Source organism: Lissotriton vulgaris, chromosome 9 (assembly GCF_964263255.1).
Source record: "Lissotriton vulgaris chromosome 9, aLisVul1.2, whole genome shotgun sequence".
Lineage (NCBI taxonomy): Eukaryota > Metazoa > Chordata > Amphibia > Caudata > Salamandridae > Lissotriton > Lissotriton vulgaris.
The window spans coordinates 439,830,657-439,855,977 of record NC_141697.1 but is presented as its reverse complement, the minus strand read 5'-3'; the positions used below and the strand labels follow the sequence as shown (position 1 = coordinate 439,855,977).

Below are 25,321 nucleotides of genomic sequence, written 5' to 3'. Positions count from 1 at the left end.
GCACATCTATGGTACCTCCTGAAGTGGTGAAACGTTTGAGGGGACTTGGAGAACTATCTTTAGCACCTTCTACCATCAATAGATACATAATAATAATAATAATAATAATAATAATAATAATCTTTATTGCATGATTAATTAAAATCTTTGCAATTAGGCAATAAAAACAGGAAGGAGAAAAGTACATGAATAAAGCATTTTGGAAAGCAATTTTAAAAAACATTTAGAAAAGTTAACAAGTGAAAGAAGAACCATGCGGCAGGTACAGTACTATGCATTAGTGAAAAAGGACTTTCACGATCAATTGTGTCTTTGGTTATCAAAGGAAAATAGTCTTGAAGAGCGGAAGCCATTCACGCTAAGTCAAATTCAATTACTAACCGCTGGGTTTAGGGCCGTGTTGACTAATTTCATAAAGCACACTAGCCTGCATGCTAGTTGGATGTCTTCTCCCTTAAAGCTCATCAACAGCGCTTGTCTACGAGTTCGCACACGTCTTTGGTTCCAAAGCTGTGTTAGTAAGCTCTTTCGGATACTATCTAGAGCTTTACAGCTACACAGCAGGTGCAGAACGTCGTCCTTAGCATTTTCGCAGAGCCTACACTTAGGATTGCAGTCCAGGCGCATCCAGGGGAGAAGATGTGCTTTAGATGGTATTACCCCCATCAATAGATACAGGACATGCATTGCCAAGTTTTGTTCTTTAATGGGAACATGGGTGGACAGCGCGCCAACACTAGAAGCGAGAGTGCAGTCTTTTATACTGTGGGCTAAAGATAACAAGAGCCACTCCTGGATTTCTAGCCACCTTGCTGCAATCAGCTACCACACCAAGCTTAGGGGTATGCTGATCCTACTAAGGCCTTTGTGATAGGGCAGCGCTAAAAGGTTGGGCCAGGAGCGAGCCCAAGGCTCCTGATAGCAGGTCTCCCATAGATTTCTAGACTTTACAAGGGATGATCAACTGGCTGCCACAGGCTACCTCCTCCGATTTTGAGGCTGCAGTATTCGCAGTTACGTTTAGCATGGCCTTCTTTGGGGCTTTTCGAATTTGTGAACTGTGTGCTAGATCAAAGAACAATACTTCAAGAGTGGCCCTTAATCTGCAGGATGTTTCCCTCCTAGGAAAGACACTCAAAATTACTTTGCGTAAATCTAAAACTGATCAGCGAGGTGGAGGGAAAGTTTTTGTTTTAAACAGCTTAGGAGCTGACAAATACTGCCCAGTCTCACTCTTCTATGCCTACTTAGCGGCACGCCCAGCAGTTGAAAGGTTCTCTCTTAATCCATGCAGACAGTTCCCCCCTCACCAAATATCAGGTTGAACATGTCATGCAGACCTGTCGGGCATTGTTGGGCGGGAATACTCCCGGCAAGAGATTTTGTACGCATTCCTTTCGCATAGGTGCAGCCACCACTGCTTTCACCGAAGGCTTGCCAGCAGAAGGCATTATGCAGGTTGGGAGGTGGCAATCTAACTGTTTTAAAAGATACATTAGACCATGATCTTGGAAGGGGCAGGCTTGTTCCACCAATCACCCAGTGTGTTAGCAACTCTTAAAGGAGTTAATGTTAAAAGTTTTGTGGCGTGTTCTTTAAATTGCAGTGTTGTTTTAAAAGATGTGCAGTGTTGTGGTGTTTAATAAATAAGAGTGATACAAACACATCTCTTTATTTACCAGGAAAGAAAGTCTGGGTGATGGGCCACTCGGTGTCACCAGATTAGCGCAGTGGGCCAAAAGCAGGAATTGGAAACATGGGTTTTGCCAAACGGAGATCCTTTGGCTGGGAGTCACAGGCATGCGTTGGAACGGGTTGTTGGGCACCTTGCAGCAGGAATTGGATAGGACCTCCCATCCTCCAGACGTGCTAGTTATCCACCTCAGAGGGAACGACTTACCAGCTTTGGGCAAAAGAATATTGCTGATGGACATGAAGGAGGCAATGTGCAAAATCAGTAACATTTTGGGGTCCTGTGAACTTTGTTGGTCAGAAATCACACCACGCCAAGTGTGGCACGGGCGCGATCAGGACTAGCACTAGAGGTTGCGCGCAGGAGGGTTAACTGTGCCATGCGCAAATTCACTGACCAACGGGGTTTTGGTTTCATAAGACATGGAGAGCTACATGCCAAGTCCACAGGCTGCTTTGACAGCGACGGGGTTCACCTTTTCCCAGGTGGGGATGGACCTTTTCCTACTAGACTTAGAGGATGCTCTTGTTATAGCAGAATGCAAGTAATGAAGGGAGTACAAGTGGGGGGCCCTGGTCGTGGCGGTCGCCTCACCCAGGGTTGTGGCGGAGTTACATGATGATCCAGAGGCGAAAGGGACGCAGGAGTCCCTATTCTGGAGCACAAAGGGTGCTGAGGCCTAAAATCCCCGGGAGATCTGTGTGGTGGACACTGGGGTGCGACGGCGCCCAGTTATCCTACATTATCCTACGTTATCCTACGAGCGGTTGGAAACCTGGACAACCGGGGGTCGCTTAAGGCTCCGCCCCTCGTAGGGAGCAAGATGGTGGACAAAGAGTTCACTGGAATTGGGAGGGGCTAGTCCTCTCACCACAACCGCAAAGCACCGTCTGGCCAGGGCCGCGGTGCTAGAAGGCCCATCAGGTGGCAAGCTACGAGGGGCAGCTTGCCTTTGGATCATCTGTAAGATAACCCACCTTGTTGGCACTGTATGCTAATAAACCTGCCCACCGTTTTCCCATCAACAATTTGTCTGGTCTGTTTATTGCATGTTCAACTTATGGGGGGCTGGTGTAAGGGCCGATATGGGCTCTGAGGGCGGACCGACTCGTCCCCACAGGGGACCCTCATAAGAGGGCGGCCCCTTAGTGACCCAAGATGGCACGCCTCCAGCCCAGGTTTGCCCCTTCCGGGGTGGCGCGTCACTTCCGGCCTGCAAAGGGGGCGGGAGGAAGTGTATATGCTTCCTCCCCTAGTTCCACGGTCTCTTTGGCCACATTCGTGCAGATGTTCCCCTCCCTACCGCTTACCCAACATCTCAGGGAGACAGTGGGGGGGGGGGGTGTTTTAGGTATTAATTATCGTCATTTGTGTTGCAGGTGGAGTTACATGATGATCCAGAGGCGAAAGGGACGCAGGAGTCCCTATTCTGGAGCACAAAGGGTGCTGAGGCCTAATATCCCCGGGAGATCTGTGCGGTGTACCCTGGGGTGCGACGGCGCCCCGTTATCATACGGCCGGTTGGAAATCTTAACGCTCCACCCCTCGTAGGGGGGTGGGGGGGGGGTGAGCAAGATGGTGGACAAAGAGTTCACCGGAATTGGGAGGGGCTAGTCCTCTCACCACAACCGCGAAGCACTGTCTGGCCAGAGCCACGGTGCTAGAAGGCCATCAGGTGGTAAGCTGCGAGGGGCAGCTTGCCTTTGGATCATCTGTAAGATAACCCACCTTGTTGGCATTGTATGCTAATAAACCTGCACACCGTTTTCCCATCAACAATTTGTCTGGTCTGTTTATTGCATGTTTAACTTATGGGGGGCTGGTGTAAGGGCCGATATGGGCACTATTTGGTAACTAGGGGAAGGCGACAGAGGCTGAAACCCATGAGACAATGTGCAGCAGAAGTCGGGGAGCTGTGGACAGAAGTAGGAGTGGAGAGCTGGAGTATTCAGAGTTTATAGGTTTTAAATTATGCACTAACCTCGCCATGCATGTTCGACCTGTGGTGCCCATATTTGCGTCCCATACTGTAACGTTTGAACATTAAATCACATGTATTTAATGTTAAGTGAAAGGCAGGCAGTGTTCGTGCTCAGAATATATTTTAACGTTGTGCTTTTAGGCGAGAAAAAGATAGCGGTTTTCAAAAACTGTTTAGGTGTTGGCTGTGCATTGTTCAGTTTGTGACCGAGGTCTGACAGCTTGCGAGCAAGGAATGGAGGTCTCTGGTCCTCCTGAGGTGACCCGTCCTGGACTGGTCTGTGATCCCAAAGCAGTGCAGAGTGGTGTGCATGCAAACACAAACAGACATAAGGTCAGTCCCACATGAACTGCAGCTGCTCCCCCAGCTGCTGCCCCAAATTCAGCCGCTGTTACGCGAACAGGTCACGAGTGCCTGTCACACACTGAAGTGTCTGGACGCTCTGTGAAGCCACGAGGAGGCATGCTGGACACAAACACAAGCACAGACATGTCCTCGACCCGCAATGTCTAACATCATGCATTGTCTGGACAGGAGCACATGGGATGCGCCCCGTGGTCGAAGTGGGCGGGATCGGCAGGGCAAGGCGTGCCCATACTTCTTTAATTTTATGCAATCCGTTCCCCTACTGGACGGCAGAAATAGCCAAGTCCCATATATAAGGCTCGGTGTTCCTGGTTGTCGGGGACAGGAGGGGCGGGCATAGAAGGAAAAGGGCTCGGTCTCTTCCTTCTTGCCTGGAGACCACGAAGACAGTCAGTGTTCACTTCTACTCTGCTGCTGCTCCTCCGCCTGTTTCTTCTCTTCACCTTCTTCCCTCTCTGTCACTTTCCTTTATTTATTCCCCTGTGAAATGGATCCAAAACAGAAAAACACTTTTGCTGGAAATGTCGGTTTCCACCACACATAAGTGCTCACACACACAAATCAAAGAGGTCAGGTTGGCGACCGCCCTCTCCTCCTGCAGCCCCCATTCCAGCCTGCAGTACAGAGGGATGTCACTTGACTCCACCGCACACTGTACGACGTCTTGTGCCCTCAGTGAAGCGCCAAGAAGGGTGAACACAGGCACACATTAAAGTGTCATGTCTACTGCCAACAACAGCACTCGTGTCTGGTCTCCAAGAAAGGTGCCCAACACGCAGCGCCTGTTATTGCACCGGATAAGGAACACCCAGGCTGTGAATGTCCTGCAAGCACCCTCGTGATGTCACTGCACTGCACCCCTATACACGCACGCTTCCGCGCCATGCTGCACAGTCTCTCCAGCCGGCAGTAGTGCCAATGAAGGCCCTCTGCATTTATAATGCCTATATAAGTTCAAGTTCAACAAATGCGAGCCTCATTGTATTTTTAATGGTTGTTTTTCTTTTAAGTTTTATATAGCGCAAACTCGCCCTAAATGTATTGGAGCGCTTTACATGAGCGCCACCAGTTACATTGCACAAGGGCACATTCAACTTTTTTTAGGCACAGGGAGATTAGGGGATTTATCCAGAGTCAATGTTCATCCTACGCCAAGACTCAAACCTAGTTCCCCTGTGACAAAGTCGGCGACCTCTATTCTTTACCCTTCGTTTAATTCTTTCTAATTTATAAATGGTCAGATCGCAAACATTGGAGTACACTGCAAAACAATAAAGTTAATATGTACACATAATATAGTATACCTAAGGTCGTTATTAGAACTGCTCACAAAAGACCACGTGGTTCTATCCGCAGGAACAAACTTACCATCAGCCATTTGCACATATGGTATGTGTGCAAGCCTCCAGTAGGACTCAGTTCCTGGTTTATATTACAGGTGACCACAGACTACACTTCCTGTCACCCATTATACTTTGTAGTCATAAGCATCTTAGATGTTTGGCCAATAACCTAGCTTAGATTTCCACAGAACGCACAGAAACGCGAAGACCTTTTAAAAGCGCCAAATGGCTTGAATAGTGTATGTGTGTCTCATTTCTAGCTATTCATCTGGCGTGCGTGATCTCTTTCATATAAGCCGCCTACTGTTCCACCTTTCCGAAAGCAAGTAACCCAGGACGGTGCTAGCAGAGCGAACAGTCTCACTTACTGAGCCTACCGTGCGCCTAGATTCCGGTCTGCCCCGCAATGATGGTGGATGCGGCTTCTACCCCAGGCGCCTCTCTTCCTCCCCAGTGGCAGCTGTATTACAACAGTACTGGGAGCAGACTTACACCAACTGGCCCTTCAGAGAAGGCTGGGCCTTCACCCCTCGAGCGGTGAGAAAGGGTCGGGCGCGTTTGTGTGATCCCTTTGCGATCATCGTGGACGACAAAACCATTCGATTTGTACATGGCTTGTGGGGTCGCTAGTAGGAAAGGAACGCCCCTTCCTAATAGCGAGTCGCTAAACAATATTTTGCGAGTCGCAATTTACTTGCGACTAGCAAAATAGTGTTAGTACATGGCCCACAGGTTTTTGCATGCGCTAAAGGGTCGCAAACCTGTTTGCTCATGCAAAATCCTGAGGTACATCTGGCACCTATTTTTGTAACTCATTTTCTAGTTCAACTTTTCAAAACCACCGAAATGTAGACAGTACACCGAAATGTACCAAACTCACAGAGTAGCATAACATTTAATTACATTTGCATGGCATCATGGTTTAGTGCTCCTTGCTCCTATAAGTATTATCATAGGGTATTGGGATGGGACGTGCTGAAATTATACTACAGAATTTGTGTCACCTTTGTATGTATTACTCACATATGATTTGCTTAGCTATGAAGTGAATTACTTACTTGTGATATCGACTTCGGCATTTGCAAGTGGAGGTAAGTTAGGAGAAGTAAAGGCCTTAAAACTTGATGTATCCACCTTTGTCACCCGGTTTCCCCTGTACAACTTGTGATGAAAACAAAGGCACACCTGCAACACAACAGATAAAAAGCCAATTAAAAACTGCCAATTAGCAGTTCCGTAAATAAACACTAAGAAACGGTTATTTTAATTGCAGTCCTTGACGTAATCAGCCTCGGAAAGTTATAATACGTAGGTCTTTTCGCAACACCAACCTTTGGGACACAAATAACTCAGATATCTAGCAATATACAAGAGATCTTTAACAATGCTAACCTTAGCTTGTCACATAAAAGGCCTCCCCAACGCAAATTAACTACAGATTGCAAGATTCCAATTCAAAACCAGAGACACTACTCAAATATGACTGCTGACCCAGCAGGACCAGTCAAACTAAACTCCTTTTTGCGTTCCCACACCATTACATCTCCCACACTTCATTAAATGGTGCCTCAAAGAAGTAAGTTATTCAATCTCTCCTATGATCAGTCTTCACTTGTCAAAAAGGGCCCCGTCCTGTGCCAAAATCAACTTGAGCAAAAGGCATCTGTCGCTTCACTAAGGAAGCCAACGTGTTAAACATCTCACACTTCCGATTCTTCTCATTTTTTTAACAATCAGTAACAGCAAAAGGAAACCCTTTATTTCTGACTTTCTCTCCATATAATATGCCAAGTTCATGGAAGAGTGTAAATACTTCTACCTGTGTCCCCTCCTCAAGATAAGCAGCCATAGGCATGCCACTGGCTTGTAGATAGACCTTGAATCACATCCTAAACAAGACCACCACCAAGCTCTGTCCTATACCTAAGGATATATTGTCAGTAGCTGCCTCAAACTCAAAAAGGAAATGATAATCCTAGACGTCAACACCTTCATTGGACAACCCAAGAGGCAAAGTTTAAGCCAAAAGCCTTGAGCTCACCCTTTGCAGATCAATGACATAATATTGAGATTGCATTAGTGGTAATTTCTTCCCGATTGCAAACCTCAATCACAGAGGCAAAACGGCAATTACGAATAAAAGTAGGAATGCCATAATCACATCAGTAAAAAATGAACTGTATGACTATGTGATGATGCTTTATGGGGACATACATTGTTGGGACAGAAAAGTCCTCTGCATGGATATGCACTCTTGGCTGGATCCCTAATGCTGATTTTTGTTGTTATAGGCAAACATGGGTCATGCATGTGCGCCATGATATAGGCCTGTCTCAGATTGCAGTTTTGTTTGACCGGGAGAGGGACTCCAAGTGCTAGCCTCATAGTGGTGAGAGGCACTGCCGTCACCAGGAGTTAGGCAGCACAAGCGCAGTGGTGCACTCATACAGTGAAGGCATCAGTAGGAGTGAACAGGTCCTTTTTAACCTGTGTCACTGGAATGAGACCTACATGCTCACTCTTTTAAAGTTGCGCTGCTGTGTTCCTCACTCACCCTTGACCTACATCGGTTTGGTTTGTAGTGGTGTGCTGTATGCGAGTGGTGTATCTGCGATTAATGTATGTGCACACCTAGGAAGAGGACAATACAGGGATAATGCAGTACTGAGTAGCGTGTGATTGGTAACTGCATGTGCTGGATGTTTGTGTGCCTAGGAGTGGTACAGTACATGAAGAATACCGTGCTATAAAGTGAGTGCATGTTAAACGTACGTGCTGAATGTATGTGTGTCTACAAGTGGTAGAGTAAATGAAGAAAACTGTGCTGTGGAGTACATGTAGGTTGTAGTCCCTGTGAATGGTACAATGCATGGAGGGCTCAGGGTTCCAATTTGGAACACAGCAACTCATTGAATAGGGCTACGAGTATCATCTGGGGATTTAAGCTTCAAAGTGTTCATTTGGCATATGCAAGTTTTTGGAATTATCCGTTGTACCTCTATAGTAAGCAGGGTGTCAAAAACACCTCCTGCAGCAATCTCACATGTTTGTATTCTTGCAAGTGTTGCAGCGTTAGGAAGAAATACAGTCTTGGTTCTGATCCATATGCCACTGACAGTTAAGTATATTCCTAACCTAAACCATGAAGGACAACTCTAATGTCACATCTAGAATCAGGGTGCATATTTTAATCCAAAACGGGGACCAGAACCATGTTCTAGTCACCTTAGATGATCACTTTTGCGGGGCCAAATTCCATCATTGCGCAATTTATTTTGATTAGCCAAGATCTTTTTTATCCCCTTTGGGGTGTAAATATATTGCATAATTTGCATTTGATAAGAGCTTTTAACACTGACAAAAACACATCGACCAGTGTTATCTGTCGATGTTTTTGGAACCAGCACCAGCAGTATAGCCTTTCCATTCATCCTAGTTTTATTCAATGCAGGTAGTGCAGTCAGTGGTATCAGTAGATCCTGAAGAGGAGAGAACTGTGGCTACCCAATGATGTTCGAGATTAGCTGAAGTGAGTTTCTTGCATGAGAATTAGGTCAGGGTTCTTGGATCCTAAAACGTTCAGTGTATTTTTCAATTTAATATAGTGGGTCATGCCACAGACATTAAATGACCTTATGTTCAGGGCCTCTGTTAGCTTCAGTGAAGGGATAGGAGGGTATAGAGTGATTCAATTTCAAAGAATGGTAGACTCTCACAAGCTAGACAAAAAGGTGTATGTAGCGACGTGCAGAAATCATCTAGTACACATTAGGATTATTGGTGATAAAATCTCTGTAGCCCTGGGAGTCCATGTCTCCAGTCTGTGTCTGCTGTATCTCCTTTGAGTTGAGTAGTAGTGGCTTCCAGCAGTCTGGCTTCCACCCTGCTCACAATGTAGGCTGTGTTGATGCTTCTTCGTCCTGAGAAGGTATTAAGTCAGTATGTTTACTGAGTGTATCTATTCAGGTGGTCATCCTTTGTAGTTCAGACTAGTTTAGTGGCTTGAGCAGGGAGTAAGACCTCTATTAGGTTGGCTCGAGGGCGCTATGGAATATGGTCCAAGTTGGTCTCTCTTCTCTTATCCTATTGATAATAGTTAGGGTGTGAACTTGGTTCACATCAGATGTAGGGGTGAGACGTCCATGGTGGTATGGTGGGCACTTGGGTTTTCCAGCTAAAAGTTCCAATTATGCTTCCTTAGTTTAGCAGTTTACGGTCACAATCAAAATCGCTGGTCCCAGGATCCCAAACTAATTATGTCACGATTTTTCAGGATGGTATGAAATGCCAAAAACATCTTCCATGTTATACATTCTTCATAGGAGACGTCGCCCAAGAAGGAAATTCTACTTCCCCTGAATATATATGATCCATGTTTTTTAGCTTCTCAGCGAACAGGCCTTACGTGATTAAATCATACAAGGTTAGCAATTAGGGGGTGCGCCGACCTGTGTTGCATTCTTCTGTGCACTCCCTCAAACTCTAATGGTGGTGAGACCATCAGTCCCTTAAATGTCAGTATGATGGTTTGCAGGAAATTCATGACAAATGTTTATGCTGTTCCTTCGGCCGCGGTCTTCCAGGTCTGTGAGTTTTTGGGTGTTCCATAGTGCCTTAGCTGTTTGTTATAATGCTATAAGCTAGGGACTTTACTTGTCACCAGGGTTCCAGATAGCAGCAACATAACCCCTGGGACGAAGAGCAATGTGGTGTCTGTTAAGCAAGGAGACCTCATCAGCACAGCTTCCAGCTCTGGCTGCAGACATAGATGGTTGTAAAACAGTGTGGTCTCCACAGCTTGGACAAATAATTGGGCCTTGGGTATCTCCTATTCAGAGCAGTGAACGTCACATCAAAGGGTGCATCCCCACTGCTCCTGCTCCCGCAATGCTCCTCAGTCTAGAGTTCTGCATTCCATGGACATTGCTGCTATGGCCATAAAAACTGATCAGTTCATTTTTAAGCTCCTTATCGGGTACATAGCTCTAGAACCAGATTAAGGAGCCACCAGTAACTTGACAACGTAGCTCCGTCACCCCCCACCCCCATTCACTTTCAATAGGAAGGCTAACAATTCACAACTGCATTATTAGAAGAAGTGAAAAGCAAACTGGGTCTTGCCGCATACAGAAAGGGGCGGTCCTCAGCCCCGGGGGTCCCCAATGACGGCCCCAGCATATGAGCATTAGCATGGGGTCACCAGAGGTAGCAGAAGCTCAACCCACACTGAAAGGAAATATTGACGAGCAAAGAAGAAGAGGTCCTTCAACACCCGCAACAGACCAAAAGGGCCCCGATACAGAAACTCAAGGAATGCAAAGAACAATGACAGTGGAGACAACATGAAGAGAGCTAGCCCATAACGAAGGCTAGAAGATCTAAAAAGGTAATTACTTTCCATTCACTTGTTGATGCTCTGGGGTTTACAAATTACAACTGAAATGAAGGGCAGAAGGGTGGGAAAATCTCTTTAATTCTAAGGGTTCAAGTGGGAGGTTTTGGGGAAGGGAAGAGTTACATAAACCGTGAATGTAATCTGGGATAAGTAAGTTGGGAAAAGGTACAAAACTGAGCTATGGGAAACTGTGAATAGGAATAAATGGGAAGACATTTTCAATTTGCGATTCCCAATTAGAGAATCGCAAATTGAGAATGCTATTTCAAGTGTGCCAGGGTGCCAAAAGGACACCCTGTTTCACCCCTGAAATGGGCATGGGTGCACATGTGGCGCACATACATGCCTAAGGGCATGTGTGTGCGCGCAACATGCCACTTTGAAAAATGCAAACATTTGCATTTTTGAAAGAAATCGCAAATTACCAACAACTTGTAGTTGGTGGTAATTTGCGATTCCTTATGCCATATTCGCACAACTTGGGTGCTTCATACATTCCATTTAAGGAATCACAATTTGCGATTCCTTAAATGCATTAGCAAAAAAAGGAATCGCACATTTTGTGATTCCTTAATTTACGAGACATTTGTACTTTCATACAAAGCACTAGGCCAAATTACAATCACAAACGCTGAAATTCTGCGAATATCAGCTTTTGCGAACGCAATTCGCCTGGATACATATGGCCCTTAGTGAAGAGGTCGGATTGATGCATTGAGACATCACTACCCTCATGGTATTAACTAATCACATTTCTCTGTGTTCACCAGACATTGAGGATAGATTATATACTGAGATACCAGATAGAATATGCGATACAGCGACCCATAATGCTCTCAGTCCACAGCCCATAATGAGGACACTAAAATGGCATGCTCCAAAGGACAAACTAGGAAGAGAGAGGTCCAGAGAGGTGGTGGTTGAATGACTACCGGCTAAAGGACCCTGTGGTAGTAGACAATTCAGAGCCAAATTAAACAATACACAGAACTTAATGGCATGGGGGGGAAATGTCATTAAGGGTATACTATAGGAAACACTCATAGGAATCCTGAGAGCGAGCATTAATAAAGAAGCAACATTCCTAAAATCATTGAAGGCAGACGTCCAAAACAAATTAGTCAAAGAGCTAGGACCTCTTGTGGCTAAAAATTACGCAAAGATTGGGCAAGGGATACTTGGTATATACTAAGAGGCTACAAGCTGTACACACCCTTCCGATGATCTAGAACAGGACTCCAATATCTGGGAATCAGTATCGCCCCTAACCATCAAACTTGCTCTAATGGTAACTATTAAAAGATGTTGTCTGCCGTTAAAACTATTAAAGATGCATGACGAGCCAAAACACTCTCCTGAGTTGGGAATACAGCTGCGTACAAGATGGTGATCTTACCCAAAAAATATTACCAATAAATATTGCCAGAGCTACAATGCACTATTTACCTCTGGGGTGGGAAGAGACCTAGACTTTGCATAATTCAATCCATGACAAACTCAAATCAAGGTGGCACTATTACCAAGCAACCCAGAGAAGATACCTGGTCGAATAGTAGCAAGGAGAGACAGACAAATTATGGTGTTCCATTAACCAGAACTTGTAATCCCAACCCTGAGAGAAGTCCCACGTCTACATAAAGCAGAAACAAAATCCTAAATGCAACTCCAATAACTACAACTCTGCTTAATATCAGGCATTATATAACTAAATGGAATGGGATTTAAAAATTTCCCACAACATGTTTCCTACTGTTCGGATACAGAGAATTATCTTTCAGGCTGAATAAAAAATGCTTTTTTTGAGGCTTGGGAGAAGGGAGTATGCACGCCATTTGGGCAACAGGTTTCAAAGCCAACAAATCAAGTCCTAAGAAAAATAAAAGAGTACAATATCCTAAAGACCTAGAGACTCTAGTATATGCAAGTTAAGCACTCTGTGTTAAATCTAGAAATTAGGATAGGAAATACCAGGGCACTAACAGTTTGGGAAAGTGATCAGGACTCTTTTCTCATCGAAGCAGCTGACATCCAGATTTTACTCCAAAGTATGGTGGAAAAAGAAATTTGGAGACTGCTAGACAGAACCTAGTCGGCCGAAATCTTTCTTAGAACAACCCCATTAGCAAGACATGCCAAGGTTAGAAAAGCTATCCTCAAGACAGATTTATTCTGGTCTAGTTTGTGAATGCAGGATGGTGTAATGTGCCCATAACACATAATGTGGAGTTGCCCCAAGTTAAAAAACCTTCTAGATGGGATGTTCTACAGGCAGTACAAGCAATGGAAGGTGTGCACATTAACCCTGACTGAAATCAGAGCTCCTGGGTCTTCCAAATAGAGGAGCATACCAGTTGTTTGGAGTAGAAACTTAATCTATTCTGCGTGTCCTTCAGGCACCCAAACAATCTTCGCTCTAGACACCAAGTACTCTACTTCCCTCTCTGGCCCCCACTGCCCCTCCTCCAGTGCCCCTGCCAGCCTGCTCCCTCCCCCAAAGACCCCCCCAAAGATATGGGGTCTTGTGCTCATACCCAAACGGGGACTTTAGGGGCAGTCATGCTCACTACTCGCTAGGACACTGGGTCTGCTAGACGCAGACAACTACACGCTGAACCCATGGGATGAGGAAGAAGCTCCTAAGAATAGCTAATGAACAACAAAAGATAGACAGACTGCCAGGTTGCATGGCATGGAGTGGGGGTGGGCAGAGGGGTATAAGGTCTGGTGGGTATAGAGGCCACATGTTGTACATTAAAATGCGAATATAGATTATTTATACCTAAATATAAATTGTCAAAAATGAATTGCTTTTATTACAAATTGTACAGCAAATGGTCTGTAATGTTAATCTTCATAACTTACGATAACTATCTGCCTAGTCATTGAATGTTTCAAAGCCTGCCATGGCTTGAAAGTCCTGTTCTAAGATTGTGTTGTACATTTTCCCATTTCCTTAGTTACATCACCTTTTGTGGGCTAATACATCACTCTTGGGCTACTACGGAGGAATGCTAAGACTAGAACAACTTTTTGACCAAGTTCCGACGCAACATTTTACCAGTTTCGTGGCTTACGGACCACTGGTCCAGAGCTTTCTTTCCTGATCCATGGAGCATTTCTTTAAACTTGTGGCCATCTTGTGCGAGGATCACAAAGCTGCTGAGAGTTGTGCAGCAGTACTTCATGTGCCACCCGGCTGTTGACCTATTTAGAGGTGGCTGATCACCGCAGGCATGCTGGTGACAAGCGAAAAGGCAAGACACTCTGCGCTGTAAGATTTATTCCATAAAGATTTATTCCATATACAGAAGACCCACGACTGAACACATCAGGAACTGCTACTGGACTGAAATATGCATCATAACAATTCTAGAATATAGAATACCTAGTAACAGAGCAACATGCCTACCTTAAAGGAGTACACTCTACAGTTGTGCTAGTCCTGTGAACTTACATTCCCTTTTTCGCTACCACTAAAATCAAAGAATGGATGGCTATCATAAAAACTGAAAACCTATATCGCAGTATCCCTCTGAATAAAGCTTTATCTTGTAGGTTCAAGGAATGGACTCATTCAACATCTCCTCAAAGATTGGAGCCTTGCTGTGTGATGCACGCTGTGCTGTGAAACCCAGTCATTAAACTGCACAATTCCATGAAAAAACACAATCTCAATCAAAACATGGCTTTATTAAGTTGTCAATTTCGGTCTTGAATTTGTGCCACTAAACTACTCAATTACTAGACCTGATCACAATAGTAAAATATGCAGAAGGGTATCCATATTATACAACAACTCCATAACTCAAACCCTTTAACAATTTGTTAAATGATAACGTGCTCACCTGCGAATGTAAGTTGGCTTCATGTTAGACTATATTGGTAACATTGCCCTAAATATTAATCGTGTCATTGGTGACTTTTACCTTAGGCTGCAATCATCGCAGGCCACAACTACTGACTTCATTAAAGACCTGTAAGTCTTAAACCTCCAGCTGATAAATGCTGATCCTACACATTCGACTGAGGCCGCTAATGATATTCTAACTATCTTTCATGTTGGTCAGTCAAAAGGGACTGTGATGTTAATCACTCTCACTTTGTTTAGTTCAAACCTTACCCAGCCTTTAGACTTATTACCAACAAAGACCAGCACTCGCTCCATCAATCCCAAACCCAAGTGCAATCCAGAGCTTGCTTCTTAGAAACAGAAGCGCAGGCGGCTTAAATATTCTCAATAAGCCAAATTACTTTACTCTGTTGCCTAAGAAACGGCATCCTTTGCTTGGCAAAGTAGGGGTAATTCTCCCTAAATATCAGCCAACCCCTTAATTTAGCGAGGGTCATAAATGCTCTATTCTCTTGACTGGCCAATCAGTTCCAGATAATACCCACTCAAATTCTGATAAACTCCATTTTTTCTGGATAAAATTGATATCAAAATACACCATTTTACAAACTGAACTTATCTGCTGGAAAGCCCTTGTACCTCCAGATCCAGAAAATGCTTTCTATTTTAGGAAAGACTCAATCTCTTTAGTAACACAAAAGCATTTTCAGCTCTAGACCATCTGGCTCACTCACTGATTTATGCAAGGCTATTATTATGAAACAAATGACTCTTTTCCTAGACCCAATCTTGGGCTATCTATTCAACCACTCACTGATACAAGGCGCAGTAACTGAGGAATGCCATGATCAAATCTGGTATACAGTCAAAATATCGAGTTTTTAATATCGACTTAAAAATGTAGGGGCCGATTATGATTGCGGTTTGTCCGCATCCTCCGGGCCGGCGGAAGCCACCGCCGGCCCGGAGGATGCGGAAAAAACGCTGGGGAGCCTCCAAAGACCCACCACCATATTAGGATGGCTGGTGGGTCTTTAATTCTGTCCGCCGTTTTTCCGCCGTGGTCGCATTACGACCGCGGCGGAAAAGCCCTAATATGGTGGCGGTATCTAACAGACACCGCCAGCCATATTAGGATGGTGGGAAAAACATGCTTTTCCGCTGTGGCTTTTGCGCCGTGGAAAAGCATACAGACTTTCACTTCGGGGGCCCGTTGCGGGCCCCCTGGGTGAAGGGGGGTTGGGGGGTGCACATGGGGGGTACCTATGGTACCCCCCTGCATTTGCGTGCACAAAGCAGCAGGCACTGCGCGGTGCTTGCCACTTTGTGCATGCAAATGCGATACATGCATTTTTAGCCTTGCGACGGGTGCAGCTTGAAGCTGCACCCGCCGCAATGTTAAAGATAGAGGATGTGACCGCCACCCTGGCGGTCACATCCTAATCTGCTCGGAGGGAACGCCGCAGCCCCTGCGGACGTTCCCTCCTCCTCAGGGGTCGCGGACGGACTCATGTCTGTCCGCGATCATAATCGGGCCCATAGAATAGACAAAATATCGAATGGACAGAATATAGACAACAAAAATATAGAATGACAGAATATAGACAACAAAAATATCGAATTTGAGGTAAGTAAGTTAATATTAATTTTTTAAAGTATTTTTTATGTCAGTATATGTGTGAAAAGTGTATATTTATTGGGGTGCCGCTCGAAGTCGCAGACGCTAAGGGCTTTGGATATTTCACAAAATCGGAGCTTGTTTGTTTGCTGACCCTACCTACCTGGCTGGAACCTTGGGGGGATATCTGGCAGCAGTGAGGCGAAGTTGGAGCGGGACTGCGAGTCCCATCAGACGCAGCGGCGCTACATCGGCCGCACCTGGGGATTCTTCCCGCCCCCGCCTCCAGCCCTTGTCACGACTCGCGGCCCCCGCTTCGCGGGAGCCACTCGAAGTCGCAGACGCTAAGGGCTTTGGACATTTTACAAAATCGAAGCGTGTTTGTTTGCTGACCCTACCTACCTGGCTGGAACCTTGGGAGGGATATCTGGCAGCAGCGAGGCGAAGTTGGAGCAGGACTGCGAGTCCCATCAGACGCAGCGGCGCTACATCGGCCGCACCTGGGGATTCTTCCCGCCCCTCACCTGTTTCCATTTAACCACGCCCAAACCGCTGTACGCAGGACGCGCGCGGGCAGCGCCGGGCGAAGCCCGGGCCAAGGGCGGGCCCGTTTGAGCCCGGGGGAGACCGGACCGGGCCACCCCTCTGGGCCTGTGACCAGTTCCACAGGACTTATCATATCCTGTGCTGTATGGTCTTAGACCGGGTGAAACTTGGATATATTAAATTAAGCACCCTGTCAACAAGGGAGACGAGGAGCAAAGCTACGACATCATCTACCATGGTAGCAGGTAATTTGGATAACTTTCTCATCAGAGCGAATACTGTGGTAAATAACAAATTGACAGCCCTAGAAAGACAGCTTGCCGATGGGACAGAAAGCACTAGGCGATCCTCTGCGGGATTAGTTGCTAGATCCCCGGAAATAATTGACGCTTCCCATCTATCTCTTGGATAGTATCGACCAAACCATTGAGTCAGTCTTACAACAGCTAAGGACTTCCTCAAACTCACATCGGGACTCCCTTCAGATTATTCTAGAAGTGGATCCCCTCCCAACATCTGACCCAGTTTTGACACAGGGAGAGGGGGGTGATTCAAACTCATCCCACTTACGGGGCCTACGTGAGGGTGCTGTACCAAAAAGAAAAAGAGCTAGACAGTCTAATGGTACAAAAAGGGCCAAACTGGATCACACCACTAGTATTACCAACAACATGCCGGATATAATGGAATCTTTGTCTTCATCAACTGCAACTGTTAATGAAACTGCTTTTCCAACACAGACCTCCCAATCGCAGGTCCCAGTGCAGGCTGGCCCGTTTATTTTTGGTGAAGGGTCATGTGGAGAGAAGCAAGAGACTATTCATTTTATCACTAAAGTTTTGAAGAAACTCATAGACCCCATATTGGTTAGGCTTGATCGTATTAATACCAGGTTACAAGCAATAGAAATAGTGACCGGGGGTAGGGATGATCAGTTAAGAACTTTGGGTGGTACTCAAGGTGCTACCTTGAGGAAGGCGGGGAGTTCCCTTCCCCCTGATCCATCGAATACCCCAAACACAAACCAGACCAATCCTCCCATTATAGCAACTGTACCCATAGTTAACCCATCAAAGCATAACCCCACACCCCTCCCAAGGCAAACTTCTCTTGTGCCCATAGCACGGAAATCAAAGTCACCTGTAACAATGACCACAACGGGGCAAGAAAATACTTCCACCAACATTACAAATTGCCCTGCCCAGAACGTTACCAGTCTAAAACGTTTAAATAAAGTTCATCTGCCTCCAGAGGCTGCACCTCATACTGTAATTTTGACCGGGGTTCCTGAGCTCTCTAATTCTGTACCAGAATCTTTCGATTCTTTGAAAAATAAAGTCACCAGCTAGTTAAATATCCATAGTCCTTGCCACCAAACATGAGAGCAGAAATGTTGATGGTCAGGAGGGTACCCTGGGTGGGTTACACCACAAAGAAAATGAAGGGTGACTGCATCCTGGTAACTTTAAGGGACTCGCAGATCGTTTCCCATATTTGTAATTGGTTAGGAGACCCGGAAAAACACAAGCATCCAATTGGTACCCCTGTCCTTTTTCTATCCGCCAAGAACGCATAGTTTGTACCCCGGGGTGAATGATGGCTGGACAAGGGTGGGATATGCCATTGATGGTACAAGGTACAGGCCTAAGCATTATGATATACCAATATCGGTCAACTATTTACATGCTAATAGGTACAGTTGCCTTGACGAAGTCGATTGACTTCAGCAGGATGAATGCACTTGGGGAATAGAAGCAGTGGTACCCTACACAACCCAGAGGCCAGTAGTAGATATTTCTGATATTGGAAATTGTGCTTCCGACCACTTATGCCCTGGTCGGTCAAGCACTACCAGTATAGAATCCCCTATACAATACCCCATTACTCCTTCCTAGTCCACTTGTACTAAAAATCCTTTCCTGGAATATAGCGGGCCTATGTAATAAATTGGCATGCCCTGATTGGGGTTCATTCATAGATACGAATGACATCTGTTTATTCCAGGAAACATGGGCTAGGGAGCACCAGCATCGCTTAGGATTCGCCTCATTTACAGTAGCTGCTAAATGGGCGGGAAAAGTTCACCCGTCAAGGGGCTTATCAATTCAATTCAAAAGATCTTTATTTCGATCACATGATCATAAAAGATGTACAACTCATCACATAAAAAATTTAAAAACGCATTAAACAACTTTAGTGATCAAGGTTAAAAGGTATATCAAGAATTCAAATCTGTCCAGAGTCTCCAAGACTCTTAATACAACGAGTTCGTGCGTACCACATTGAAGTTAGAAATTTGGAAAGCGCAAATACTGTGGTTGGGGCTAGGTCTGTCTTTAGGACTCTATAAGCGGGTAAAAGAGTTCTGAACCCCATATTCTTGAGCAAGGGGACTAGCCAATATTTCCTGCTCCTCTCGTAGGCCTTACAAAAGAAAACCACATGGACATCGTTCTCCTTTGAGTAGCCGCATGCTGGGCAAGTTTCTGTGGGGGAGCGACAAGACCATGATGCTGTAAATGATGCCAGGGGAAGGGTTCCGTATCTCCATTGGAGGAATAATTTCCTGGTTATTGTCGGAGTCATGGCATCTAGGACACTTTCCAGTTGATAAGAGCCTTTAATTTTTATAAACTGGTTAGTTAGTGATCCCTCACGAGTCCCGTCAGCAGCTCTGAAGAGCATATGATCGTAATAGGCTCTCGAGAGCACCTTTCTAGGGGTCCTGGCGCTTGTATTTGCTGGATCCAGCCATAGTTCAGGAAGTCCAATTGCCTCAAAAGTTCTCTTGATGTAATTCAGCCAAGGTGTTCTTGTGGCGTTGGGCAACTGTAGAAATTCCTGTAACTCGGCTCTGTAGGTTGAGAGATCTGGGCTGCTCCATAGACGCCGCCAGAATGCTAGAGGTTTAAGTCCCAGCTCCTCCGTTATGGGCCGGAGGCCCATGTCCAGCCTGAGGGGAAGTATAGGAGTGCTCTGTGGGAGGGCAACAATCTGTCTCAAAAATTTGTTCTCAGTAGTTAGTAATTTTGGTGATGGGATATGACCCCACAGCTCGCCCCCATATGTGACACCCCCCCGGGCCTGTGCTTTGTAAATTTGAATAATAGGGGTAAGCGGCCGGTAGGGTGACTTGTTCGCTAGTCTCATGGTGCCCCCCACCAACTGTGCCAGTTTGATGTTCGCTTTTGACTGGTGGGCCGACCACGTTAAGTTTTCATTGAGGGTAATCCCCAGATATTTCGATTGTGTGGACCCGTTCCAGTTGAACTGTTCCCAGCTTTGGCGGTGGGCGATTGAAGGGCTTGGGGTTGAGAATCATGTATTCTGTTTTCTGTGGGTTAATGTCGAGTCCCCTCTCTGAGCAAAAATCCAGAAAACCCTCCAAGACTCGTTGTATGCCCATTGGGGATTTCGACAGCAGCAGGGTATCCTCCGCAAACATAATTGCGGGCACCCTACTGCCAGTCAGTTTTGGGGCATCTGTGTAGGGAATCCTGGTCAGGTGGGCGATTACCCCGTTCACGAAGAGGCAGAACAGGGTCGGTGCGAGCACGCAGCCCTGTCTTACCCCTCTGCGAACGGGGAACCTTCCGGTTAAGTTGCCACCTCTGCCACATCTAACGCGGGCATAGTTGTTGTGATGTAGTCTCATCAGGATTGCCAAGATATCTCCCGGGACATTCATCTCCATGACTTTCCACAATTTTGCTCTAGGGACCAAGTCGAAGGCGGCACGCAAGTCCACGAAGACAGTGTACAAGGTGCCGCCCTCGATTTTGGCTGTCCCCCAGTACAAAAGATTCAGCCTGAAAATTTGGTCTATTGTAGAGACCCCTTGTCTAAATCCCGCCTGGTAGGGAGTCAGGATGTCCGTCTCCTCCATCCAGTTCTGTAGCCGGTCCAAGATCAGTCTTCCGAAAAGCTTTTGGGATATATCGATAAGACTGATCGGACGATAGTTGGCTGGGAGCAGAGGGGAGCCCTTTTTATAAATTGGAACCACCTCTGCTCCCAACCAAGTATCCGGCACCTCCATCCCCCCCAGGACAGCATTAAATATCAGCGTGAGGTATGGGCCCCATATCTCTGGTTCCTGCTTAAATAGGTCGCCGGGTACCCCGTCAAGACCAGGGGCTTTCCCTGTTGGCAACCTAGCTATAGCCACCCTAACCTCTTTTTCGGTAAAAGGTTCTCCTATTGGACCAGACACAATCATATTATTTGATGAATTCGGAGCCCCTACCTCCATTGAATACAGTGACTGGAAATGTCTCTGCCAAATACTAGGAGCTATGTTAGGCTCTATTGCTGAGGATAAATCCTCTGTTCCATTGGACACTATACGCCAGAATTTACTTGAATCTTTAGTGGCAAGTGACCTTGAAAGTTTCTCCCAGTATTGTTGGTCCCACTCAGCCTTGGCATTCGCCAATAGCTTCCTGTAGGACCTTCTCCTGGATTGAATTTCTTCCCTGCCTTTGCGCCCCTTTATTGCAAGTAGCAATTTAGTTTTTGAGTCCCGGCATGTGGCGTTATACCACGTCCTCTTGGTTATGGAGCCTGTTTTAGCCCCTCCTTTGGAAAATAGGTCCAGCTCCAGGGTGCTAATTAGTTCTGCATGGATTTCCCCCAGCTTTTCTCTTTTTCCCCCTTCTCCTATATTGGTCCCTATCAGGAATGCCCTCTCTAAGATCGGGGTAATTCTTGAATATAATTTTGGTAACTTATTACCGCTAGTGGCCAGTTTCTCCTACCTGACTCTTCTCCGGTTGTTTTCCAGAAGAAGGCCTGACTTATCTTTGTTCGAACCACGAGATATATCCTCGTTGCCCGGAAGGGTGTAGTAGAGTTCCAGGGCGTTGTGGTCGCTGTCCCTTCTCTCAATGATTTTAAAATCAACTATTTGTGACCACATTACTAGTTTGACAAGAATATAGTCAAGTCTCGATTCGCTACCGGATTGGTTATAGGTGCATATGCTTGGCATGTCTGATTTACAACGGCCATTACAGGCTCTTATGCCTTGATTTAAAGTGAGGGCGGTTATCTGCAAGGCGAGTGGGGACCAAGCTCTGGGCGGGGGCGCCACAGTGACCGGCACTGGCCATCGTGAATCTTCCTCCAAAGAGGGTCCGTCACGCAGGCCTAGTAATGGTTCATAGTGAGAATTTAAATCACCTCCCACCAAGTACTGGAGTTCCCATGGGATACCATCTAAAAAAGCAGAGAGTTCCTCTATGGTGTTAGATTCTCTTGACCTGGGTACCGGTCGCGAATAAACATTTACTACGACCATCTTCGTGGAGTTTGGCCACTCTAATAAGACAGCTAGAATGTCATCTGAATCTGTGTTCATGCAGCTGGCATGGCAGCCTAGATCTGATGCTACCCAAATTGCCAATCCTCCAGATGGCCTGCCCCGTCCTCCCCACTTAGCTGGTTTGGAGAATACTGCGAATCCCTGAAATGTGAGTTCTTCCCGGGCCCAGGTCTCCTGAAAGAGACATACACTTTTAGAGTTGATAAAGGAAACCCACTCCGAGCAATCAATTTTGCTGGCTAATCCAGCCACATTCCATGAAATCAAGGTCAGGAAGTGTGATTTGATAATCGAGTCCCCAGTGTTGGAGGTATTAGCACCACGAGTCTCCTGGGTTGCCATTCGGAGGGTGGTCGAACCTTATACTGGCGTCAGTCACAGGTATGTCCACTGGGACAGACTCCAGGACTTGATACGATGTTGGTTCATTCAGTGCCCTTGTGACTAGTGTTTGTTCCGGGGGTATGCTATTCCCTGCCCAATGGAGTGAGAAGTACTCTTTCCCCTGGATCTCAGGATGTCAATCTACCATTTCAAGAGTACTATATCTATTGTAGGTGGGAAAATGAGCTGGATAGTGAATTCTGTGGGGTCCTGGAATTCCTCTTGTGCTTCCCCCCGACCCTCCTCCTGATGTTGGACTCCCAACCCGCCTCCTCCCCATACCCTTGGAAGTGGTCAAAATGTCTACCCCTGTGATTGTATGGGTCACTTCTCTCCCTACGGCAGTTCTCCCAGTCATCCAACAGCTCCTGGTGTTAACCCCATCTCAGATCCTCTGAATTATATAGATTTGAGGGATAAAAAAACGAGAGGGGGAGGGCTTGGATGTTACTGCCTTGGTCATCAGAAGCCCAAGCACAGATGTAAGAAGCTGTGCCTTGCTCTCTGAAAGTGACCAAAACACAGTCTCCTCTGATTGATTTTCTGGAATGTCCTGCCCAAGGAGCCCGCCTGACCATGATAATGTCACAGGTTGTGCCTCGTGGGAGTGGTCTCTATATATAGATCGCCAGCTAATAACTTTGTTTTTGAGGGAGGAAGTTGATTCAGTTAACGTAGATTTTAATTCAGGGACCCCTGCCAGAATCACAGTGTAGGGGGACGCCTCTGGAGGGAGATTAACAGGTTTGGGTTTTCGTGGAATGATTTGTTTCCCCCCCAGAGGAGTTGGTTCATTCTTAGTGTCTGTCGGGATTGTAACAGAATCTTTAGATGAGGGGATGATAGTGGGAGTTAAAATCGATGCCTGCTGAGTCTTTGGAAGGGCGGTGTTTATGTTGGGGTTGGGGTTGGCCAGGGATTGGAGGGTCTTTTTTTGGTTAGGTTGTGAATTTTGAGTATCGGTAGCTAAGCCCTTTTTCTTTGAGGTTGAAATAGATTCACTTCCCTTATTAGATTTTGGGCCCCCTTTAGCTCCTTTCAGTTCGAGTTTCATCGAATCAGCTAGCTGGACTGTAGATTTTTCAATATTGACCAACCTAGCTTCGATCTTAATCAAGTGAGCTTCAAGGGGACTCAGTAAGGACCGGAAAAGTGAACCTATATCCGCCAGTGTGATATCATCACTAGAGTTATCCACTAAGGTGTCAATTATTGCGGCTGGCAAGGCCGTATGGATGGGGGGTAGAGGTGAAGTTGGTATACTGGGCTTATCTGAGTTACTATCCATAGTGCCTCCTTTCGTGCCATTTTGCCTCGGTGGATTAGATTTTGGTGTTTTTATCTTACTACCTACTTTATTTTGCCCCCCCTTCCTCTTTTTTTGAATTGCACCTTCCCTCACGCCCCTTGCTCGGTCAGGGCTAGTCTCCTTGTCATTAACTACCACTATATTAGGTTCAAGTGTCGGTGGGAGGATTCCAGATGAGATTTGAGGTGTTTGGGTATTGGGCAGGGCCATTAAACTCATATCCTCAAGGTTACTGGGGGCCTCAATTGTAAAGTCTGGGTCAGTAGTTGAAACACTAGGTGGCTGATTTTCTCCCATATCCCTCTGTGCACCGTTTGTGGGGTGGGACCTCCCAACCAGGGTTCTAGCTTGGGCCATTGGCCCCATTGAAGATCTCCTGACCCAGTCTATTTCCTGGGAAATTCGTCTCTCCAAAACTTCTATTTCCTCTATCAAAAGTGATCCGGCTTTAACAAAGTAGTTGTCAATGGTACCTTTGGCGGCTCCAGCCGCAGCCAAGGAAGATTTGCTCCTGGTTTCTCTGGTACACATAGCTCCGTATTTTGAATGAAATACAACAACAAGGGGGAGAGCCCGGCCCGGCCTCTTCCGTCCTCGAACGGCCTCAAACGGCCCGCTCTTTGCCCGGTCTTAGCCCGGTCTTAGCCCGGTCTTAGCCCGGTCTTAGCCCGGTCTTAGCCCGGTCTTAGCCCGGTCTTAGCCCGGTCTTAGCCCGGTCTTAGCCCGGTCTTAGCCCGGTCTTAGCCCGGTCTTAGCCCGGTCTTAGCCCGGTCTTAGCCCGGTCTTAGCCCGGTCTTAGCCCGGTCTTAGCCCGGTCTTAGCCCGGTCTTAGCCCGGTCTTAGCCCGGTCTTAGCCCGGTCTTAGCCCGGTCTTAGCCCCGGGCTGAGTCCCGCGCGCGTCCCGCGTGCGCGGGTATTACTAAAGATATATACGTGTGTACTGTGGGCGTGCCTTGCAGGGAGAGCGGGCCAGGTGATGGTGATCGGCCTCGCGGGGACTCCTGGTTGCTGGAGTCCCCCGCGTCACGCTCGCAGCCCTGCACGCCTCGCAATTAGCACACAGGTGATGGCCGGGTGAAGCGGGACCCGCGGAGCGGGTCCGGCGATCAGTTTCCCTTTATCCTTTCCCCGACTGGGCAGCTTGACAGGGATCACGGTAACACGCACTCCGTTACTTGGACAGCAAGAGTCTCACCAGGTCCGCAGGAAGGGCAGAGTCTTATCAGCTCCGGTGTGCTGTGGGCGTGCCTTGCAGGGAGAGCAGGCCAGGTGATGGTGATCGGCCTCGCGGGGACTCCTGGTTGCTGGAGTCCCCCGCGTCACGCTCGCAGCCCTGCACGCCTCGCAATTAGCACACAGGTGATGGCCGGGTGAAGCGGGACCCGCGGAGCGGGTCCGGCGATCAGTTTCCCTTTATCCTTTCCCCGACTGGGCAGCTTGACAGGGATCACGGTAACACGCACTCCGTTACTTGGACAGCAAGAGTCTCACCAGGTCCGCAGGAAGGGCAGAG

General features: G+C 46.7%; 1 protein-coding gene across 1 annotated transcript in view; it reads right to left on the bottom strand.

Moving 5' to 3' along the window:
- LOC147690254 (60 kDa lysophospholipase-like) overlaps positions 1–25,321 on the bottom strand; it is a 363,203-nt gene that overhangs the window by 206,760 nt on the left and 131,122 nt on the right. The window contains exon 6 of the mRNA XM_086937891.1: positions 6,442–6,568. Coding sequence (XP_086794017.1) covers positions 6,442–6,568 — 127 coding nt within the window. The remainder of the gene's footprint in view (positions 1–6,441; positions 6,569–25,321) is intronic.